At 35.5% G+C, this 22544-nt stretch overlaps 1 protein-coding gene and 1 long non-coding RNA gene across 3 annotated transcripts; both read right to left on the bottom strand.

Moving 5' to 3' along the window:
• Positions 1–1661: 1661 nt before the first annotated feature.
• On the bottom strand, positions 1662–5398 carry LOC146954840 (uncharacterized). 2 transcript variants are annotated; one of them, XR_015015267.1, is made up of 5 exons: positions 5093–5398; positions 4567–4647; positions 4304–4440; positions 3655–3857; positions 1662–2889 (listed from the first exon to the last, which is right to left on the bottom strand). XR_015015267.1 is itself a non-coding variant. In XM_085718714.1 (5 exons), exons 3-5 carry the CDS (start codon positions 4423–4425, stop codon positions 1977–1979), a joined length of 375 nt encoding a protein of 124 aa, XP_085574840.1. In that variant the 5' UTR covers positions 4426–4440; positions 4567–4647; positions 5093–5398; the 3' UTR covers positions 1662–1976. The 2 variants fall into 2 exon arrangements, 1 of the variants encoding a protein (XP_085574840.1); XM_085718714.1 differs by having other exon boundaries at positions 1662–2026.
• A 13642-nt stretch (positions 5399–19040) lies between these two features.
• LOC146954839 (uncharacterized) lies at positions 19041–21230 on the bottom strand. The gene is made up of 2 exons (XR_015015315.1): positions 20907–21230; positions 19041–20792 (listed from the first exon to the last, which is right to left on the bottom strand). It is a non-coding gene; the product is annotated as an uncharacterized LOC146954839 (long non-coding RNA).
• Positions 21231–22544: the final 1314 nt, after the last annotated feature.

The following is a 22544-nucleotide window of genomic DNA, read 5'->3' as shown; positions in this document are numbered from 1 at the left end:
ATGTCCAAACAAGAGTGAACTAGTGGAGTAGTGGTTGTACAATTGTACTATTGTCCTTTTCTATCACTCTTCAGTGGATAAGCATCCAATGCCTTCTAATTCCTCTGAAATAGTCGTTGCTCTAAGTTTCTATCCCTTCTGCAAACATCTGTCTTCAAGATAACCAACTTTAACTAACTCTAGATTCTTGACTTCGGACTCTGATGAACTTCAGACTCTGGATGACGTCAGACTCTGGTAGTTAGCTTCTGTTAAGGGTCAAATTGTTGCTTACCAGTCGTTAAAATCTATTAAGGGTAAAATTGTTGCTGATTTTATTGTTGTTCATTCTATGGTTGAAGAATCATTGAATTTTGTGGATGTTCAACCATGGAGGCTTTATTTCGACGGTTCCAGCCATAAAAATGGCACTAGAGTGGGAATTTTAATTATTTCACCTGAAAGCATTCTGTCGCGTCATTTTTCGGAGGTCAAGCTATTTGATTAACATAGACTCACTATTTTAATTCACGGCTGAACTTTTTATTTTTTAAATGAAAGTGGAAAAAAAAGTTCAAATTACCACATTTTAAAGATTTTGGGTTCGGGGGTTGGTTACATAAAAGGAAGGTATTAGCACCCTTTATGTTCGTAGTACTCTACGAGAACCTCTTGATTTCATTTAACTTTTTGTGCTTAAACTTGCTCGCTTTTAAAGGAATGAAAATAGAATTGAAATGATGAGGTAAAAAGAAAAAGAAAATTGATTTTAATTGATTTGGAAGGACATGGTCCTTTGCCTACGTTCCCGTAAGGGATCAAAACCTCGTAGTTCGGGGTAGAAATTGACGTTTGATTGATTTTATGTTTTTTATTAGTTTTTGAAAAAGGTTTTAAAATAAAAAGCCAAGTGGCAAATAAGAATTGGTTTGTATTTTTTTATATTGAAAGAAAATAGACTCAAAGTAGAATTAAAATTGATTTGAAATTTGATTAAGAAAGAAAATAAAAAGAATGATCACTTGATTGAAAATCAAGGTTTATTATGAAAATATTTTTGTGATTTTTGTTATTTGAATGTTTTTGTTGTTTTGGAATAATAAATGAAAATTAAACTAACGGAGCAATAAAATTAAAAGCGCGTGGATTTTTGTAGTGGCGTTGGATCACCACAAAATCCCTAATCTAATTTTTTTGTATTTTTTGATATATATAAAGCGGTAAAGAAATAAAAGACACACACACACACACACACACACACACACTGTTTCTCATTTATATTTACATTGGACATAAATACATTCTAATTGCTGAAAAATAAATGACAATAATTAAAATGCTAAATAGAAATAAAAAAAATGCTAAAAAGAAAGAAAATGCAAGAAAATAAAAGAAAATAAAAGGAAGGGACAACCGAAGGGACAAAATTCCGAAGGGACAAAAATAACTAGATCTCCCTCCCGTGCTTCCGCACGGGTCATATATAGTTCACAATATCACTTGAAATAGATTAAAAATAGTGGATGTGATATATTATGAAGACCCTATAAAAAATTATTTGGATATGTCTTTATATTAATCTATTTTATTAAATAACATTTTCCCTGTCCGCGAGTTTTCTAAAAATGAGCATATCTCAACATGTCTTTTTTATTGCAATTTGAAACATGAAGAATATTGTATATTTCCAAAATGGATATCTATTGAAATGTAAGCGCAATGAAATCGGATACAAAATGTTGATGTTCATTAGGAATTATATACAGCAGCAAATTAAGCATGAAATATGGCAGCAGGAATCACAGTCCTAGTACCGAAAATTCTGGCAACATTGTTCATTATTAATAAGCTGCCAATCCACACTATATATGCCCACATACTCAGACACAAACATGTATTCTACCTGCACTTCAGCTGCTATATATTCCTGCAATCGTATTGCAACAAAGCATAAGTCCTTTCAGACACAAACTTGTATTCTACAGGCACTTCAATTGCTATATATTTCTGCAATCGTATTGCAACAAAGCAGAAGTCCTTTCACGCACTATTTCCATATAAGAAAACACAAAACAGATTCAATACACACAAATATATGCTTATAAACCTTTCAATCACATGAATAGTAAGTGCATTTCATTTCAGATATATTACAGACATATAATGGTAATGATATGTCTAAAATGAAAGCAATGGACATATATGGTATGCACTATAATGATAGCAGTGTATAATTATATAAATTTTGCTGTTATTGAACAAAGATATATGTGTTATACTAACAAAATTACCTATGAAAAGGGTTACACCAGAAAATGGATGTTCTAATAGCTGAAAAGGGTTTTAATAAGTTCATTCTTTTGATAATTCAACTTAGCCAATTAGTAGGAAAATAATTAAAAGGAACTATCTAGAGGTTATATCAATTGAGGCCAAGCACTCAAATATCATATAAATATATTGAACACATCCTAAATTAAACATGGCTTAATAAAATGTAATTGGCACACAGAAGAATTTTCATTAACATTGTAATACAAATAAATGGTCATAGTAATAAACAACAAAAACGATAGCGAGGATTTTCAAATAACATGTGATATTGATGCTGAGACTTTAAAACTTGTTCATGTGATATAAAAGAACTTAGAAGATGTTAAAGGAGTAGGTAAGATGATATGAAATATCTTATGATGCACTTGAATGAAGAGCTACTAATGAAGCATAAACACCATCAGTAATCTTCATCAACACTTCATGTCTTCCCTTTTCATCCACCTCCCTCATTTTTAATCACTGCTATAGTATCACCAATAGCAGTGATACTATCAGATTTGTTGATAGCCAAAGATAAATTGATGTAGCTATGTACGTTTTGCAATTAAAGAGATGTCAATCGGGGTTGTGCCCCTACAATTGAAAATGTCGCGGTGAGAAATCGTCTTATGCTTACAAACCAATATTCAAAATATATATTATGAATATCCAATATTGAATGGTAAAATTATAAAATAGAGTAAATCAATAGCACACAATCACATTACAGAAATTGAAAGCATAAATGAATAAGCTAAAAATTAAAGAATAGAAAGAACCAAAATTTTAGAAAAATGAGCAAATGATCTAATCTACATGACCATGTCTGGTGTAAATCTTGCTATGTAAAAAGAAGTACTTTGCTAGAAAGAACCAAAATTTTAGAAAAATGAGCAAATGATCTAATCTACATGAGCAAATGATCAGCCTCATTTTCCTCATTAAAAATCTAAACAAACATGGGAAAGGTTGATCAATTCAAGCTCATAAACTTTATAATTCAGTATTTATATTCATTTACTACGCAGAAAGTAACAACCTCAATCTTATGATGAGAAATAAATTTGTTGACAACTTCAGCATTGTCAGATGTGCGCTTTATCGCATAGTTGAACCAATTAATCGTTAAATTGTCGTCTGTAATCTCAACCTTGAACAACATTTGCTTCCCAATTAGGAAAAAAAAAAGAGAACAAATGCATGACCAAGGGAGAAAATGAATGTACAGGCACAGTTTAATAAAAAAAATATAACAAAAATGGAAGCAACTCAACAAAGCGAAGAAACAAAAATCATATGATTGATCACTTGAAGATAGTTTAATTTGTTAGAGTCACAAATTAAGTTGTCTATTCGTACCTTTCATAAGCCAATCCCAAAGAGAGAAAGTAACAGGACATCCAAGGAAAATGTGTTCTGAACTTTCAGACTGCTTCAGACAAAAGCGACATATGGAGACAATACAACTACCCCTTTTCCTCAAATTTTCATCAGTGGGGATTTTATTGTGAAACAGTCTCCAGAAAATGAAAGCACGCGAAGGAGGAATAACACTCTTTTGCCTATCACGTAAAACATAGTTGATGTCAATTATGCAAACATGAACGTAAAATAGAGCCACAAAGTCACAACATCGTAAGGGGAATAACTGTTAAAGCCAACAAACACCAAGCACACCCAAGCATCAAATTGAGTGAGTAAAAATCCTCGCAATTTTCTTGTGTGCAGTGTCAAGAGGTAATCCTCGCAATTTTGTTATAACTTAGCTAGGGGAAACATAGAAAAGGCATTCAATTGATTCTAACCACCCTTATATTGCAATTGCAGGAAGCAGATTACGAATAACCAAAAATCAAATAAACAAATGCTATTAATCTTATCTCAACCCCTAATTTGAAAATTCATAAAATGTAAAATCAACAAACCAATAAAAAACATAAGATTCAGTTACTCTCAATTTTCAGAACAAACCATTAAATACCATAAGAGAATTAGATTTAAGCATTACCTTAACGGTCGAAATCGAATTGTCACCGAAATGGGTTGAAGAACCTCTGACACTTTCGTCACGACTCTCGGCGGAAGAACTTCATCCTTCGGTTCTTTTTCAATTGGGTTCTCTAGCTTCATGACTTATATTACATTCTTGAGAAAAAAATCATGAGATTAAAACTATATTATTGGAATCAAAAGAAACAATCATGAGAGAAAAAAATCATCATAGGAAAAACACGTTTCAGTTTTCAATTCAGAAAAAAAAAAAGATGTTACCTTGATCCACCGCTTTGAAGGCGCACAATTCATACACTCCACCGCAGTGCCGCCACACCATTATATTTCTCCTTCATGAGCCTAATCACGGTACAACCCATATCTCAAAGAATGTAGATAAATCATAGTAATAGTTGCATATGTAAATTTTATTCAAGATTTTCTTTACTTTATGTTTGCATCCATCACATATGTTCCCTTTAAGCACTAAATCAAATGAACATAAAATCAAACTGTTTGAATGCAACCAAGATCAAATAAGTATAAACCAACAAAAAAAAATCTCCAAACAAAAAGGGAAGAACGAAGAGAAGAAAAAGTCGAACAGATATATTGAAATTATGACCCAAAATTCATTCAATGTCTAAATTATGACCCATCACAGATTATCAAAATATATTAACATACAAAATTAAAAAAATTCTGTTTTTCCATTTCCAAGCTGAATAACAAAACCCAATAGACAAATTAAGTCATAGATTAAAACCCTAAATAGAGATGAAAAGTGCAAAGAAAAGAACAATACCAGGAAAAGCTTAGGAGCCGTGAGGCTAATATGGAAGAGGAGGAGGAGGGGCAGAGGGGTTGGACGTAGGACGGGAACGGGGTAAGGGAAACAAATTGACGGTGGAGCGTAGACAGTGGAAAGGGCTGAGATTGCGACGGCGGAGGAGGATTTAAGTTTGTCGTTCAGCCATGAATCCAACACTGTTTGAATTGTTCATTGAGTTTGGTTCTTGAGAGGGAAATCAGAGGGAGGGAGAAGAAGGATCGGAATTGGAATGATGTTAGAGAGAGAGTATGAAATATGAGTATGAGGAGAATGGAGCGTGTATTGTTAATTGGAAATATAACAAAGTTAAATGTTATCTATCAGAAAGTCAACATTGAGTGGTGTGTTATTATTAAGGCTTTGAAAACCAGCATTCAGATCTGATGAACGGCCAACATTACTTGGAGCCAAAACCATCAGGATTAGAGGAAAAGAATAGCTCGTCAACACAAGTTAAAGGAGGGAGAAGAGAGAAAAGTTCTTTGACAACTCAAGAGAATTTTTTGTGTGTGAAATTGTGAGGAATGAGAGCTATATTTATAGGTGAGGAGGTTGATGAAAATGGAAAAATGGTTTAATGGATTTTGATGGTGATTTGAATGGTGTTTAATGGTGAATTTTAAAAGAGGAATGTGAAAGTTGACACTTGACTTGAAAATTTTTGGACCTTGGACATTTTATTTTTGGACCTATTCTAAAGAAAATAAAATAATAGAAAAAAAGCTAAAATAAAATAACCTAAAATAAAACAAAAGGATAAAAATAAAAGTAAAAACAAAAGATGGAAATTAACTAAAATAAAAAACTAAAGATAAAAAATAAAAAAGACTAAAAATAAAATAAAATAAAATCAAAAAAAAAATATGTCCCGAAATCGAACAATTCTTTGCCGAATTTTTCTCTGAAAAGTCAGAGAATATTCCGGATCAGAGACTGTATGAATGTAGGATGTTAGGTCAAAAATTGGGGTATGAAACATTCCTACTAAATTTAAGTTTCGACTTGAAAAGTTTTGTTCATACAATGAGGCTGAATATGAGGCCTTGATAAATCTTGGGGGCAAAACATGTCGAAATAAAAGGAGATTCTAAATTCGTTGTCAAGAAGTTGACGAAGGAATATAAATGTGTTAAAGAAAATTTAATCATTTATTTTGTTACTGCTAAGACGTTGTTAAAACGTTTTGACTGGGCGAGCATTCAACATGCGCCACGAATTGAAAACCAAGAAGCAAATGATTTTGCAGAAATTACTTCAGGTTATAGAATCTCTGTAATAAACTTTGAGGAACTCATTAAAATAAGAGAAAAACTTGCTTCAAAGGACTCTTAAAACTTGGGAGGGCAATAGACTCAAATCGAAATGGTTAAATTTATGCCGAAATTTTCGTCATTGACAATTTATCAAACAATGATTGTCGTAAACCGATTCTCGAATATTTGCAAAATCCCACAGGGAATAGCAGTCGAAAAAATAGGAATAGAGCCTTGAGTTATGTGATTGTTGGAAACGAATTGTTCAAAATGACTCCAAAAAGAGTTTTACTTAAATGTCTCAATGAAACTGAGGCATATTTAGCAATTTCCAACACTCATAGCGGAGCATGTGGTTCTCATCAAGCAGGCCACAAAATGAAATGGTTTGTAACGCCCATACTAAACTTATCTAGAATATTTAGAATGTGCGTTAAATTTAGTACTGGATACATTAAAATTACAATAATAAAAATTTCGGCTGAGTAAATATATACATCACTGCAGGATCGTACATTTGCTATCTGAATACATGTCTGGAACTGTAATAAATAATCTGAACTAGTAAGACACGAGCATGTGAAAATATATCATTCAGCCTCTTGTATAGTCTCCTTGCCACGTACAACCTGCTGATCTGAAATAAAATAAAAGGGATTGGGGTGCGACGGGATGTCTCAGTGAGTTCCACCTATCCTAGGCTGTAGGCAATCTCAGGGAACCTAGGATCGCCATCTGTCTCTAAGCTCAACCTGTTTCGGGTTTATATTGTTCTTATCTGTATAACTCATCGATTGGGGGATAACTAGGATCGCTGTCTGAAATACTAGTATAATTCTGATACTAATACTAAAATCATAACCATAATTATAATCATAATGGCTGTCATATCATGTTAGAAATGTTAGCGTTGAACAAACAAAATTATTTGAATTGATTTTACGGAATAAACCCAGGTGGAGTAACCCCGGAATTTATTCCACTGCTAACCGATAATAATTCCAACCGGCGGGAACCCAACTGACGGGGATACCAGACTCCTCTGATTATTGACAGGGCCGCAAGTGGACGGCTATGTCGGTTTTAGTATAAAAAGTATCGTATCCACAGAGACCAATTTAACAAGTACCGAAGTTCGCTGTTACTGTGTTTATCTAAGGCGAAATCAAAATATTTTGGAATTTGCACGGAATAAGATAGGTTTTAATTAATTTCTGGACAAGTAGAGACCAAAACGAAGGTTTCCGTCGACTTCCGTCACTCACGTAAATTATTGCGCTAATTAAATGGTAATGAGAGAGTTAAAGTTGCTTGTAGAATTTATCGAACAAGAGACAATGTTTGCTTTCGCAACACGTTGTCGGAATTTTTAGACACGTAACAACCTACTTTCGTAGCGTATATTTACAGGCCTAGAAATTCCATTTTCTAAATTCAATAAACTCTTAATTAAAAGAAAAGAAATGCTTTCGCTTTAACCTTTCCTATTAAAAAACTTGATATTTTTCTAAGTCGGATATCGTTTTCGCTCTTTCGATGCGTAAACGATATCTCTGTATCTCTACTTTCGTAGTAGATTTTTAACAATTACAAAACATAATTTTTCAAAACAATTGTTTAAATTATCGTTACACTAAAAGACGCGCGTAAATTACATGAGTTCCGTCGGTACGACGGAGCCTCGTTTTGGACTCAATTTAGACTACTTGACATAATTAAATTATACACTAAAATTACTTTTGCATGATTCATATTAAAAAAAAAACGCAAATAAAAGTAACTGAACCTGGAATAAGTTGGAAACTTTATTAAAGAGAACGGCCACGGCAGTAGCAATTCAAAGCGATTGGAATTGAAAGAGAAGAGCCACGCAGCAACAATTGTGTTATATATATATATATGGAATGGAATACGGCACACAACAAAATAGCTGAATCGGAAATCAATAGTAGTTAGTAATAACAGCAGCAGCAAATGAAGTTATGGAAAAGGGCAACAAGTAGCCAATTAATAATATTACTATGGTAGAATTTGTGCATAACCGATTCATGAATATGTAAAGGCACATCAGCAATTGAATTAGCGTGCTTCAATAGAATAAAAACAATGGCAATGAAACTAACAAGGATTGGAATTAAATAATCGTGAAACAAAAATTCTCAAGGTCCTAAATGATGCAATAGCTAGCGTGAATGAAACGGAAAAACTAATTGAAATTAGCAACGTGAATGAGCAATATCATTCGCAACGTGAATGCAAAGAATAAAGGGACAATTGAAACTTTGAATTAAATTGAATGTAAAATATACCGCAGAACTGAATTGTGAATTACGGTATCTAGGGATCTAGCAAAATAAAACTGAAATTGAAAAACCAGGAAACAAGTTGTTTTCAGAATTCTTAAAACTTCGGAGCTAAAATGCGTCACCCTTTTCTCATCAGCTGCACTCCTTTTATAGCTCTCAAATTGCAACTAAAACACTTTGCTTGAGCCTAAAGTTGGGGAAAGAAGATTTGGATTGAATTGAGATTTTCTACAGAGAAAAACGGGGAAGCCTGGAGCGTGACTCTTTCCTGGCTGATCTCACTTGAGCATGATATCAGCATGATGTCATTAATGGTAATGGGCTGACCATCATTGACTGGTTCAAGTTGCTCTTTTCACCTCCTTCTTGGTTCTTTTATCTTTGACACCCCTGTTACCTGAAACATAACAAAATACTAGCCAAAAGACATGTAAAACACAATGAACGACCCTAAAGTAAATAAAAATTAAACTATTTATACAATGTATTTTGTGTGTTATCAATTATCGTGGGGTCATCCTCACGGATAGTGCCCGTTTCAACTGGCGGGAACCTTCGTATCCAACTGGCGGGATAGCGAAAGCCACAACTTAAACATGTTTTAATATTATAACATGAACTGATTTTCTGATAATTGAAATAACCCTCAACTCCACTACTAACGGGGAGTTAGAGATGCATATTTTATATTAACTGATTTTTTTATAATGATAATATTTCTGATTTGATAATAAAGACGAAGTGAATCTCGTCTTTAACTTGTAAATTAATCTCATAATTCTAATATTTTCATGTGTCTAATCATACGAACCTATTCAAGTTCTAGGCATATCGTTGTCATATGTCATTCCTAAATGTTATAAATAATTTCCCATACCCTACTGAACTTATATTATATAAGAGAACTAACATATAAATTAATAAGCTAAAATAAATGATTTAATATAATTTCATGGAAATTGAACTACCCAGGGTGGGGTTTCTATCCAAATGAACTCACCTCGAATTACTCTTGGAAAAATTTCAAAGCATCTTATCAATAGCCTGCAGCTTCTGCTATCTCCAAAACTCCATAATCAATTTTCCAAAATAGCTTATGCCTTGACTTATAGGTCTTGACTTTTCCGAAACAGTCCAACCCACTTGTGACATACTCCTAACTCATCAACCAGCATATAGAAAAATTACCATTTCAGTCCCTGCACCAGAAGTTCGCCGTTTGGCTATTTAAGCACATCCAAAACAGCTTAATTACTATTTAAGCACTTTTATCATCACTAAAACAGCTTATAATTTTACCATTACTCATATACCAGTTTAACATATCTCTCTTAAACTGGTCATTACAAAACAATACTTGAAACAACTCAAATTCCAATTTAAGCTATTATCCAAACGGCTTAACTAGAAACTTATGACTTTTAGCATATCAATTTCAATTCAAACTTTCACACATGATTCCAACATGAATAATCATCCCTCTTAATCACTTACAAATCAGTTTGAATCCACAACTTAATCATTTAAGGACTTTTGATCAAAACAGCTTAACTAACAACTTATTCCCTCCAAACCATTCATTTTTCTGTTCAAATTTTCCAGAAGCAATCCCAACATGTTTAAACACCTCCTAAACCAATTGTACAAAATTCCAACATGTTACAATCAATAATCACTTGAAATAGCTTATGGGATTAACTTGCACACTTTAAGTCCTAAGTTCTCACACCAATGCTCCTAGCTTATTATCATTCTTCATACCATATTTCTAAATACCATTACCACTGATAACACGCAAAATACATTGTATAAATAGTTTAATTTTTATTTATTTTAGGGTCGTTCATTGTGTTTTGCATGTCTTCTGGCTAGTATTTTGTTATGTTTAAGGTAACATGGGTGTCAAAGATAAAAGAACCAAGAAGGAGGTGAAAAGAGCAACTTGAACCAGTCAATGATGGTCAGCCCATTACCATTAATGACATCATGCTGAGGTCATGCTCAAGTGAGATCAATCAGGAAAGAGTCACACTTCAGGCTCGGTTTTTATCTGCAGAAAATTTCAACTCAATCGAAATCCACTCTCCACAACTTTAGGCTCAAGCAAAGATGATTTGGTTGCAATTTCAGAGCTATAAAAGGAGGGGGCAGCTGATGAGAAAAGGGCTTCACGTTTTTAGCTATAGTTTTACCATTCAGCTCTAGTTTTCAGTATGAAAATTGCTGTTGACACATTGCATAAGGCTGTGGCACACATGTAAAATACGTTTTTGCCACCTCGGCAGTTAACTGCCGAATTATGAAACCGGCTGCAGTTAACTACCGAGGAAAACTTCGGCAGTTAACTACCGAGGAAAATTGAAAACTTCGGCAGTTAACTGCCGAGGAATCCTCAAACCCTTTTTTTTTTTTTTTTTTTACAAAAACCATTAATTCTTTTTATTCTTTAAACTTTTTTTGAAGAAACTAAAATGGGATATATTAACAATAACGGAGACGCCTCTTAAGCACAAGGTGTACTACAAGGGACGCTCAAAAATACAAGATGTCTGTCAGAATTACAAGAACGAGCGTCAGCCTATACCCAAACAAAACAAAGGGTCAGACCGCCACTGCTCACAGCCATACACAAAAGAGGCGTTATTCGCCTTTAGCCACCAATAGGAGTGGAATATAACTTTTTCCGTAAGCTCCATAATGGAAGAGTGAACATTATTAAAAATTCTATTATTGCGTTCCTTCCATATGAGCCACACACATAACAACCACAATAATTGAAGAAAAGATCGACGACTTCGCTTGGCACCTAAGTAGTGAGTAAAATGGTTAAAATGAACACGGAGAACATTATGCTCAACACCGGAAATACCAAGCCATAACCTGACATGCTGCCACAAGGATCCAAAAAAATCACAAGTAAGAAACAAATGATGGGCACTCTCCAAAAGACCGCAACCCGCCACACACGAAGAGTCATCAACTTGAATAATGCCGCGGTGCAAGAGGTTGGATTTTATCCGCAACCTATCTCGAAGTAACCTCCAAGCTAAGATCGAGACCTTTGAAGGAACCTAATTGTGCCAAACAAGAGTACCGGGTTCACCCAACAGATGAGGAACCTGAACAGAAAGCACCTGGTAACCTGAACGCACTGTGTAACCTGTAGTCATGTCGGGTTGCCATATCCAAGAATCTGAAACATTGCTCTGCAAAGTAACATTAGAAAGTAGCAACCTACACTCCTCTACCAAATCCTCCTCCCACGCCCACAACCTCCGCCTCCACTGCCACGCCTCACCCCCCTCTCCCAAACCTAACAAGAACATCGAAGCTACTGAAATCGACTTAGTCACCGACAACTCAAACAACCGAGGAAAACGCTGGCAAAGTGGAGCCTCTCCTATCCAACAGTCTCGCCAAAACAATGTGGCAGCCCCATCACCCACCCTTCTCGACACCCTCTCTGAGAACCAACTCTCACCTTCTTCTCCTACACCATCTCTAATCCTAGCCACCTCTCTCCACCAAAAGGAACAACTCCGGCCCCCAACCTCCAACCTTCCTGCCTCCTCACCATACATAGCAGCCAACACCCCATTCCAAAACCCATCTCTATCAACCAACATCCTCCAACACCATTTTCCTAACAAAGCTAAATTAAAATCCCTCAACCGCATAACCCCCAAACCTCCATTCTCCTTTCTAAGACACACAGTGTTCCAACTAACCCAGGGTATTTTCCTATGATCCTCACTCCCCCCCCAAAAGAAATTTTTAAATAAAGATTCAATGGAAGAGATAATACCTGACGGAGCTTTGAAGAAGGAAAGGGCATAGACAGACAACGAGGTCAGAACAGATTTTAGCAAAGTCAAGCGACCACCAAAAGATAAAAAACGGCTCTTCCAAGCAGACAGTCTAGATTTAATTTTATGCAGCACAGGAGCCCAAAACGCTAATCTACGAGGATCACCCCCAATTGAAAGGCCTAAATAAAGAAACGGAATCTGACCAACTTTACAATTCAAAATTTGAAGGTAAATTTACCTTCAAACCAGACATCTCCTCAAAAAGAAGCAGCATTGCCCGCATAGCACGAACATTAGCCCAACTTTTAACCCCCATCAACAAAGTGTCATTCACGAACTGGAGATGAGAAACAACCACTGCATTAGTCGAACCCATTGAATAGCCCTCAAAAATATTAGCATTCACCATTGCCGACATCAAAGCATTTAGAGCTTCAGCAGCCAAGAGGAACAGAAAAGGAGAAAGCGGGTCCTCTTGACGAAGACCCCTCTCCAAAGAAAACTCATCTGTCGGACTACCATTAACAAGCACAGAAGCGGTGGCTGTAGTGACGCACTCATTTATCCACTTCCGCCACAAGACCGGAAACGACATTTTGCTCATTACCGCATCCAAATATGCCCAGTCCACGGAATCATACGCCTTTTCGAAATCCACTTTAAATAAAAGGAGCTCTTTTTTCAATTTTCGAGCTTCGTCGACAACCTCATTAACAATAAGAACCCCATCTAAAATTTGTCTCTCTTTTACAAACGCGGTTTGCGTTTCTGAAATAACCTTTCCCATAATCATTCTCAACCTGTTCGCTAAAACCTTCGCCAGAATTTTGTATAAACACCCCACTAAAGCAATAGGCCGAAAATCATTAAGTTTCTGAGGGTTATCAACTTTAGGAATTAGAGCTATAAAAGTAGAGTTAATGCCTCGAGATAATTTACCGTTACGATGGAACTCTGACATAAACCGCATCAGGTCATCCTGCAAAACATACCAGAACTCCTTGATGAAGCCAAAATTAACACCATCTGGCCCTGGACTCTTAAAGATGTCACAATCCCACACCGCCGCCTTAACTTCATCAACTGTAAAAGGCTTGATCAAAGCGCCCCTTTCTTGCAAAGATAACGTCTTGAAAGGCAAATTCCCTACACCTGGTCGACCCTCTCTTCGAGCCTTGAAATGATCTCTGAAATGCGTAAAAACAGCGTTACGAATAGGTTGAACACCCTCCACAATGTGACCATCCTCCACAAAAGAAACTATTGAGTTTTGCCTCCGACCACTGTTTTATCTTGGTTTTTCGGGTGTCAAACATTGATTAAGTTTGAACCTTTTTAACCTTTGATATCTCATTTTTTTCCTTGGGAAGGGAAAAATAAGAAAAAACCCTTGAGAATCGAGGTCCGGGAGTTGTTTTCGTTACGGGAAGGAGTTAGACACCCATAACGACTATAGTATCCTATAGGAACCGTCTTTACTTTCTACGCACACGCTTTATTTTGAAATGCTATTTGAAAATGTTATTTACACTTAAGGAGTTAGACACCCATAACGACTATAGTATCCTATATGCTATTTGATTGTCCTTTACATATGCCCTAGTTTACATGCTATGGTCTTGCAAGAATTTAAAAGCATAAAGAAAATTACAAAAATCCTAAGTTTTTACAAGCTAATTCTTGGTAAAATTTAAAGTTCAAGAAGTAAAACTAAAACTAAAGAATGAACTATGCTTATGAAATGTATGAAACATGAAATGAAAGGATTAGTAGCACAAGATATAATAGGATAAAGAATTAAGGCAAGAAAATACTAAACAAAGGCAAAAACACAAAGATAAAGTGTTAAAACATACTAGAAATTAATCACAATACTTCAAAATGCACATGACTCACAATTTCCCCATTATGACAATTTTAAAATGAGTTTCAATGCAGCCAAAATGTGAGAATTAGAGGTTCATGCTCAAGTTACCAAATTGTGATTCATCTCTAGATATATTTAACATTTTATTTTCTCAAACAATTATTAATTTGCCTTGTAAAACAAGTAACTAATCACACATATTCACATACAGCAAGAAACACATCCAAACAGTGACAAATCCATCACCAATTCACACATCACAAATCACAAACATACACCAAAAATTGGAATCAAAATTATGCACATTTTCACAAGTTTTTAACATAAAATTCAAGAAATAAAGCAAAACACAACACATTATCTTTTTATCCATTTTTTAACATGTCAAAATATCCTAGAAACAAGTTTCAAGTGTCAAAAAAAAAGTTGCAAAAGAGTTCACAAGGTCCTTTAGAAATTTTTAATAAGATTTTTAACAAGAAAATGAAAAAGAAATTGAATTACCAAAGGACAAATTATTTTCATGTATTTATATCAAGTTTAACATGTAAACACATCAAGATTCATCAAAAAAAAAATATCAAGAAAATGATTGAACATTTTTTAGGAAGTTTTTAAAGGTTTTTTGGTAAAACAGAGGTGCAAATATCAAAAAGCAGTGTGAGAATAGCACAAACATAGCAAGAAAACGAAATTCAGTCAAACTGAAGCCCAGGCCCAAGATCCTGTATGGATCTGGACTATCCAAACGCATTAGGGACGTTGGATTGATCCAGTTCCTCCTAACCCTAGATCTAACGGTGGAAACGCAACCTAGAGGCTTATATAAGCCTTACTCCAACGTTTTCTTCATTTTCCCCTCTTCTTTCTCTCTCTAACTTCTCTCCTAGTGAGAGAAGCTCTGCAACTTCTCTTCTTCTCCGATCATCTTCCACCATCGGTTTCTGGAATGAAACGGCTGGAGAAGATGAAGATTCATCGGAATCTTCATCGTCACCGCCGTGAATTCCAGATTCCGACGAGACCTAAACAACTCCGATCTACATGGATCTAAACCCTAACTTGCTCTATTTTTCATGCTGATTACGAATATGAACTTAGTTTTACAAAATAAACGGTGAATCTTCGTAGATCTACATTTTAGGGTTCGGTTTTCAAATCTTTTCAATCTTTTCAGAGTTCTTCGAAAGAACAAGTCTTAGAACTTGTTAATCTGCTTCGATTCACCGTTTATTTGTGTTAATAGACCTTCGTTGAGCTTTTGCAATGAAAACGAAGAAGTTTTTGTGAAGTTACCTGAGTTAATCGGAGATTCGAACAAAGATTTCGCTAGAGAACCTCGTAACTGCTTCTGATTCTTCTGGTAAGTTTGAACCGAAAATAAATCAGTGTTCTTCTCTTCTTTTTCTTCACTGGTTCAAAACTTGCTTCGATTCTTTCTTCTTCTCACTTCTCTCACTGTGATCGTACAAATTCGTTGAATTTGTGCTTGAATTGCTGTTTTTCCAGTTCGATGATGAAGATTCGAACGTGAATCTCTGAGAACTGCGATGAATTTGCTTCAATTCGATTTAATTTTTGGTTCTGCAAATTTAGGGTTTGATGAATGTTCTTGGTGTTCTTGATGAATCTGGAGAAACGGTTATGATTTTGATTCTGAGGAGAAGAGAGAGAATTGGGAATTGTGTTTGTGTGATGTGGCGTGTTGTGAATGGAATCTCCCCTGTGCATTGTTGAGTTGGCCTGTATTTATAGCTGACATGTGTGCTTGAGACCCAATGAATTGTTGACACCTGTCTGGACTTGTAACTAACTCGGCCTTGCTGAGTTCGGGACCTAAGGACCTTTTTGCAATTATTGAAAATACAAGGACCAAAATGCAATAATGGAAAAAGGACTTAAAAACGAAATTAAAACATTTGAGGACTAAAATGTAAAACTGTCAAAGGACTAAAAAAATACAACTTGAACAACTCAGAGGACTGAAATGAAAAATGGGACTAAAATGCAAATAATAAGACTTTGAGGACTAAAATGCAATTAAAAATAAAATTGGTAAAAAATGTAAATTGAAAACAACGTAAAGGGAAACCAATAAAAAACACAAAAAGGACTAAAATGAACCAACTACATAAATGAGGTACTTCAAAGTAACCTCTCTCTGTCAAAATTTTGTGTGAAATGACCAAAATGCCCCTAGGGACTAAAATGACTCAAAATGACTCAAATGCAATCTTTGAAATGGATTTTAACATGGAATTGGAACAAGGATTTATACTAACAAATTGAAAAAATTCAGAGACAATTTTCAAGGACTAGAATGAGTTTGCATGCAGGAAATGACTAAGATACCCTTTTTTATGAATTTTGCAAATAACCTTGAAATAAAATGCAGAGAAATATGCAATTGATCAGAGACAATCTTCAAATGGCTTGATGTGCAAGAAAACATTTTGGATGGTTTGAAATGCAAGAAAACATATACAAAGTCACAATTGAAAATTTTCGAAACAAAGACAGTAAAACATGCAGCTAAAACATAGTAAAATATCAGGGTAAGCAATATCAAATTGGCAATTACTCAATAGTAATAGACACATATCAGAGATGGAAAAACATTTTGAGCAAGTATTTTTAGGTCCAAAATTAGGGTATAACAGCTGCCCCTATTTAAGTTTCTTTGTCCGGAGAGTCAAGAGACGAAGTCTTTGATTTGACAGGACGAAGATACTTAAATATTAACATTTGCACTGTTTTTGGACATAAAAATACGCTCTCATATTTTCAAAAACATAAATGCCATGCAACATTTCGATTATGAATGCAAGACAAACAACTGGAGTCTACAGAGCATGTCATATCACTGGGGATCTAGGTAGACATTAACAGGGTAGACAAACCAGGGGACAAAAGATAGGTACAAGCTGTTCTTTGGATCGAACTCGCCACTTGACCGGGAAAATAGACATATAGGCAGATACAAGCTGTTCTTTGGATCGAACTTGCTACTTGATCAAAAACACAAACAGATAGGCAGGTACAAACTGTTCTTTGGATCGAACTTGCTGTTTGACCTGGAGACATAGACAAAAGGTTGATACAAGCTGTTCTTTGGATCGAACTTGCTACTTGATCAGAGACATAGGCAAAAAGGCAGATACAAGCTGTTCTTTGGATCGAACTTGCTGCTTGATCAATATCACAACGTGCAGGAAGGGACAAACTGTTCTTTGGATCGAACTTGTCGTTTGACCGATAACAAAACATAAGCCGGGTACAAACTGTTCTTTGGATCGAACTTGTCGTTTGACCGGTAACATAGGCATATGACCAGGTACAAGCTGTTCTTTGGACCGAACTAGCCGCTTGACCAATAACAAGACATATAACAAGATACATTGAAGGTTTGAATCAAGATACAAATTGAGGGTAGATCGACATTGACTTAATCTGAAGATAGACATGACCATTATTGTTGGCCCAAAAGCAAATTGAGAGTGGATTAGCATTGATGGAGACGTTGAATTGGATTGAAAGTTGACATTGAACGAGACATTGAAAGTTGAAAATAATCAGAGACACAAGCATAGACATAGACATGGAATTGAACTGAGAGTTTAACAGAGACATAGACATTGAATTGAGAGTTGAAATTGAATTGAATTGGAAGTTGAGATTGAGTTGAATTGAAATTGAGATTGGAAATGCAACATGTATATATGGTATAACAATATCATCGAATGTATGAGCACATAAAATGCATGATTATGCATGTATGAATGCTTGGAAATGCATGATTGGTTTATAGTTTGGCAGGAAAGTTTCAGAGAGATAGACAAAACATTGGAAGATTGGGCACATGGTGGCTCGTGCTATAACATATATACATGGTCATCCTCTTTGGAGAGACCGTCGTTGAGAGACGTATCAAAACCATGGCTGAGGGCGATATCTCACATCCCATATACAAAACTTGTAGAAGAGGGAACTGTAGACCAAGATTTTCGGGTGTCAAGCCATTGATTGGACTTGAACCTTCAATCTACCGGACTTGCTCGATTTTATTCTTGGGAAGGGAAAAATGAGATTGAAAAACCCTTTTTTGGATCCGGGGGTCGGTTACGATTCGGGAAGGTGTTAGGCACCCGCGTCGTTCACGGTACTCCGTGAGAACCTCTTTCTAACTTTATTTTTATTTGAAAATTTGTTGTTTAAAGTTGAAGTGAAAGAATGGAGGGAGAAGAAGTAGGAGTTTTTTGTTATTTTTATTTGATCGATTTGGAAGGAATAAACCCTTGCCTACGTACCCTTAAAAGGGATCAAAACCACCGTAGTTCACTCTTAAAAAGATATTTTTGTTGGTTAGGTTGATTTTAATTTGATTTTAAAAATGATTTTGAGAAGGGTTGCGAGACCTCAAGGTATAGAAGAATAAAATAGAAGTGAGGTTGTTTCATTTTTATTTGCGAAGTTTAGTCTAAGTTTAATTAAAGCTTCATTGAAAATTTGATTAAGAAAATAAAGGAAAAACTTCTTGGATTTGGATCCAAGGTTTATTAAGAAAAAGATTTGATTTTTTCTTATTTGATTTTTTGAGATAAAAAGGGTTTACTAAACTAACGGTAAACTAACGTAACGATGCGAATAATAAAGCAAGCACAAGGCAACAAATAAAATGGTGAAGTGTCGGTGCTTGCGTCGATGTGTGCAATTACTAAACTATTACATACCATCCTAGGGGCATTCTAAAGCAAGAAAAAGCTCAAAAATAAATTACATCAAATGCCTAAAATACACACTAAGATATTGGAGAGTAAATAAATTGCAGGAAGAAGAAAAATGCAAGAGATTATGCTAGAATTAAAGCAAGCAAGATAATAAGAAAGCTTAGGGGTATGACATAATAGAATGCATGATGTCAAAATCTTAAAGCAATGCATGAAATATAAATTGAAATACTAAAGCAAAAATTAACAAGGGATATCATGGAGTAAAAAAGACATTTGAAATGCATGAAATAAGAGTTGAATTTTAAAGCTAGGTTGTAAGAATGTTTGATGAAACCACAACCAAAAGATGCATAAAATGACTGTAAAGCCAACATATAAATTGACAATAATGCATGATGTTGAGATATCAAGGAAAGGCATGAAATGATTATTGAAATATTAAAGCAAAGTTAGCACAAGGTGTTATAGAGTAGAAAGATTTATGATGCATGAAATAATTTTTGAGCCCAATACACTAAAGAAGTAAAAATGCATGATATTAGGTGTATAGAGAAAAAACGTGGGAAACAAGTTTTTAAAACAAACATTAGGCAAAATTAACTACAAGGTGCATAATGCAATATTATAGATGATGTAAAAAGCGAAATGCAGCAGACTACCAGATCATAAATCAAAAGAGGCAGGAAGGCCTTGTGTGTAAAAGTTAACTATGCATAAAAACATGATATGAAGTCATTGAGAATATGCATGGAATAAAGTGCTATGGTACTTAGAATGAAATAGACACAAAGAGGCATAAAGGCCTTGTATGCAAAAGACTAATTATATGTAAAAAACATGATATGAAAGTATTAGGAATATGAATGAAGATAAAGTTTCAAGTCGCTAAACCATATTAGAAAATGCATGATGTTCTATGATTGTAATGATTAAAACGTTTTAACAAACATATGAAGCTTAAAAGAGGAGAATGCATGAATTCTATGATTGACTATGTATGCTGGAAAGAAAATGCAGCGAGTAACACAGGAGGGAACAAGTAGCAGGAACAGGGGTGCAGACAGCAAGCAGGCAAAAAAAACAGCAAGGAACAAACACATGGGCCTGGAGCGGGTTGCCTTGACCCATGGGTTATAGTTGGGTTAAAAATAGGAAGGCAGTATAAATGGAGAAATACAAACAGAACCTTCTTTCTTTCTTTCCCTCAAAACGTGTTGTCCTTTCTTTCTCTCAATATTTTCTAAAAAAAAACACAAGAATAGAAGATGATCTTCATCTTCTCCGGTGAGATTTATAGCTCCGGCACAGTGGTCGGCCGGCGGCGCCACCGCGTCGGAATTCAAACTTCGCCGTCTTTTAAAACAAATAACATTTTCTAACTTCCTTTTCCCTCCTCTTTGCAAATATCAACTTAAAAATTCCATAAAACCAACACAAACTACTAGATCTAAAGAAGAAGTTCGGATCAAAGAAACAAAATACCTCTCTAAAACGGTTTGGAATGGCTCGGCTTGCTCCTCCTTCCACGATTCTGAAGCCGGTGTTGTTGTTATTGTTTGAGGATCCTTGGCCGAATTCTTTCCTCTCTGTTACGGATCCGGAATCAGCTTCTTCTTCATCTCTTGTTTCTTACCTTGTTCGATCTAATTCCGTAAACCCTTGAGGCCGATTTAGTTGTTGTAAAACGCGATGGTGATGCCGGCTGAAGCTAAAGACAAAAACAGCTTCGTATTGATATCATTGTTGTTGACTGAGTTTTGACAATCAGTGTTGTTGATGTGTGTTTGCGTGAGGATTATGTGTGAAACGGTATGTGTATTACCTTGCTGGAAACAGAAATTAGTTATAGTATTTGTGGATTTGGGTGAAATCGAAAATGATATATTATGTAATGGGTTGTGAATTGATTTTTTTGATGATGATGAGTTTGGTTTTGTGGTGTAATTTCGAAAATCACATTGTTACTGTTAGGTTTGTGTTGATGTTACGGTGTAAAAGAAACTGGAGAAAAAAGTGATTGTTGTTCTTGAGAAGCTTTGAATCTGAAAGCTTGTTCTTGAGAAAGTTGAAAGAAAAAATGCTTTTGATCTGTTTCTGTGGAGCTGCCGCAAATGAAATGTGTTTTCTCTAGTTTTCAGTGCAGCCCCCTTTCACCAATGATTGGGGGTCTATATATAGCTGATCACCTCTCAAGACTGGAGAATGATGAGGTGACAAAGAAGGAGAAGGCCACCAAGGCCGAGTTCCCCGATGAATAGCTATTTGCTATTGGAGAAAGGCCCTGGTTTGCTGACATGGCAAACTTTAAGGCCGGTAACATAGTTCTTGATGATATGACCTATCCTCAGAGGAAAAAGTTCTTCAAAGATGCGAACCACTACTTGTGGGATGATCCTTATCTGTTTAAGGTAGGTACTGACGGTTTGATTAGACGTTGTGTTGCAGGTGAGGAAGCACATAGTATCATGTGGCACTGCCATTGCTCAGCTTATGGAGGCCACCATAGTGGAGAAAGAACAACTGCAAAAGTTTTGCAAAGTGGATTTTGGTGGCCCACCCTTTTCAAGGATTGCCACGACTTTGTCACAAGATGTGACAGATGCCAAAGGACAGGTAACATATCAAAGAGAAATGAAATGCCCCTAAAAGGAATCATTGAAGTTGAACCATTTGATTGTTGGGGTATTGATTTTATGGGACCATTCCCTTCCTCTTACTCTTATCTTCATATTCTAGTTTGTGTTGATTATGTAACAAAGTGGGTTGAAGCGATACCTTGTGTTGCTAATGATGCAAAAACTGTTATCAACTTCCTTCAAAAGAATATTTTCACTAGGTTTGGAACCCCTAGAGTATTGATCAGTGATGGGGGGAAGCATTTTTGCAATAATTTTCTTGAATATGTGCTAAAAAGGTATAACATTAAGCAAAAAGTTGCAACTCCCTATCACCCACAAACTAGTGGTCAAGTAGAGGTTTCAAACCGACAGCTGAAACAGATTCTGGAGAAGACAGTTGCGTCAAATAGGAAAGATTGGTCTAGGAAATTAGATGACGCACTGTGGGCATATAGGACAACCTTTAAGACCCATCTTGGGTTTTCACCCTATCAGTTAGTCTATGGGAAGACATGTCATCTTCCAGTCGAGCTAGAACATAAAGCTTATTGGGCCATTAAGGCCTTAAATTTTGATCAAGTAGCCGCTGGTAAGAAAAGACTTTTGAAACTTAATGAACTTGAGGAGATGAGGCTTAGAGCATATGAAAATGCGCTCATCTATAAAGCCAGGACAAAAAGGTATCATGACAAAAACTTAGTGCCTAGGGATATTAACTGTGGACAACTAGTTTTGTTGTATAATTCCAGGTTGAAGTTGTTTCCTGGGAAGCTCAAGTCAAAATGGTCTGGACCATTCTTGGTCAAAAGTGTGTCACCATATGGAGCTGTTGAACTAGTGAC

The sequence above is a fragment of the Medicago sativa genome, chromosome 1 (genome assembly GCF_051527215.1).
Source record: "Medicago sativa cultivar Bolivia chromosome 1, Bolivia_mono, whole genome shotgun sequence".
NCBI lineage: Eukaryota > Viridiplantae > Streptophyta > Magnoliopsida > Fabales > Fabaceae > Medicago > Medicago sativa.
This window is presented reverse-complemented; position numbering and strand designations above follow the sequence as displayed.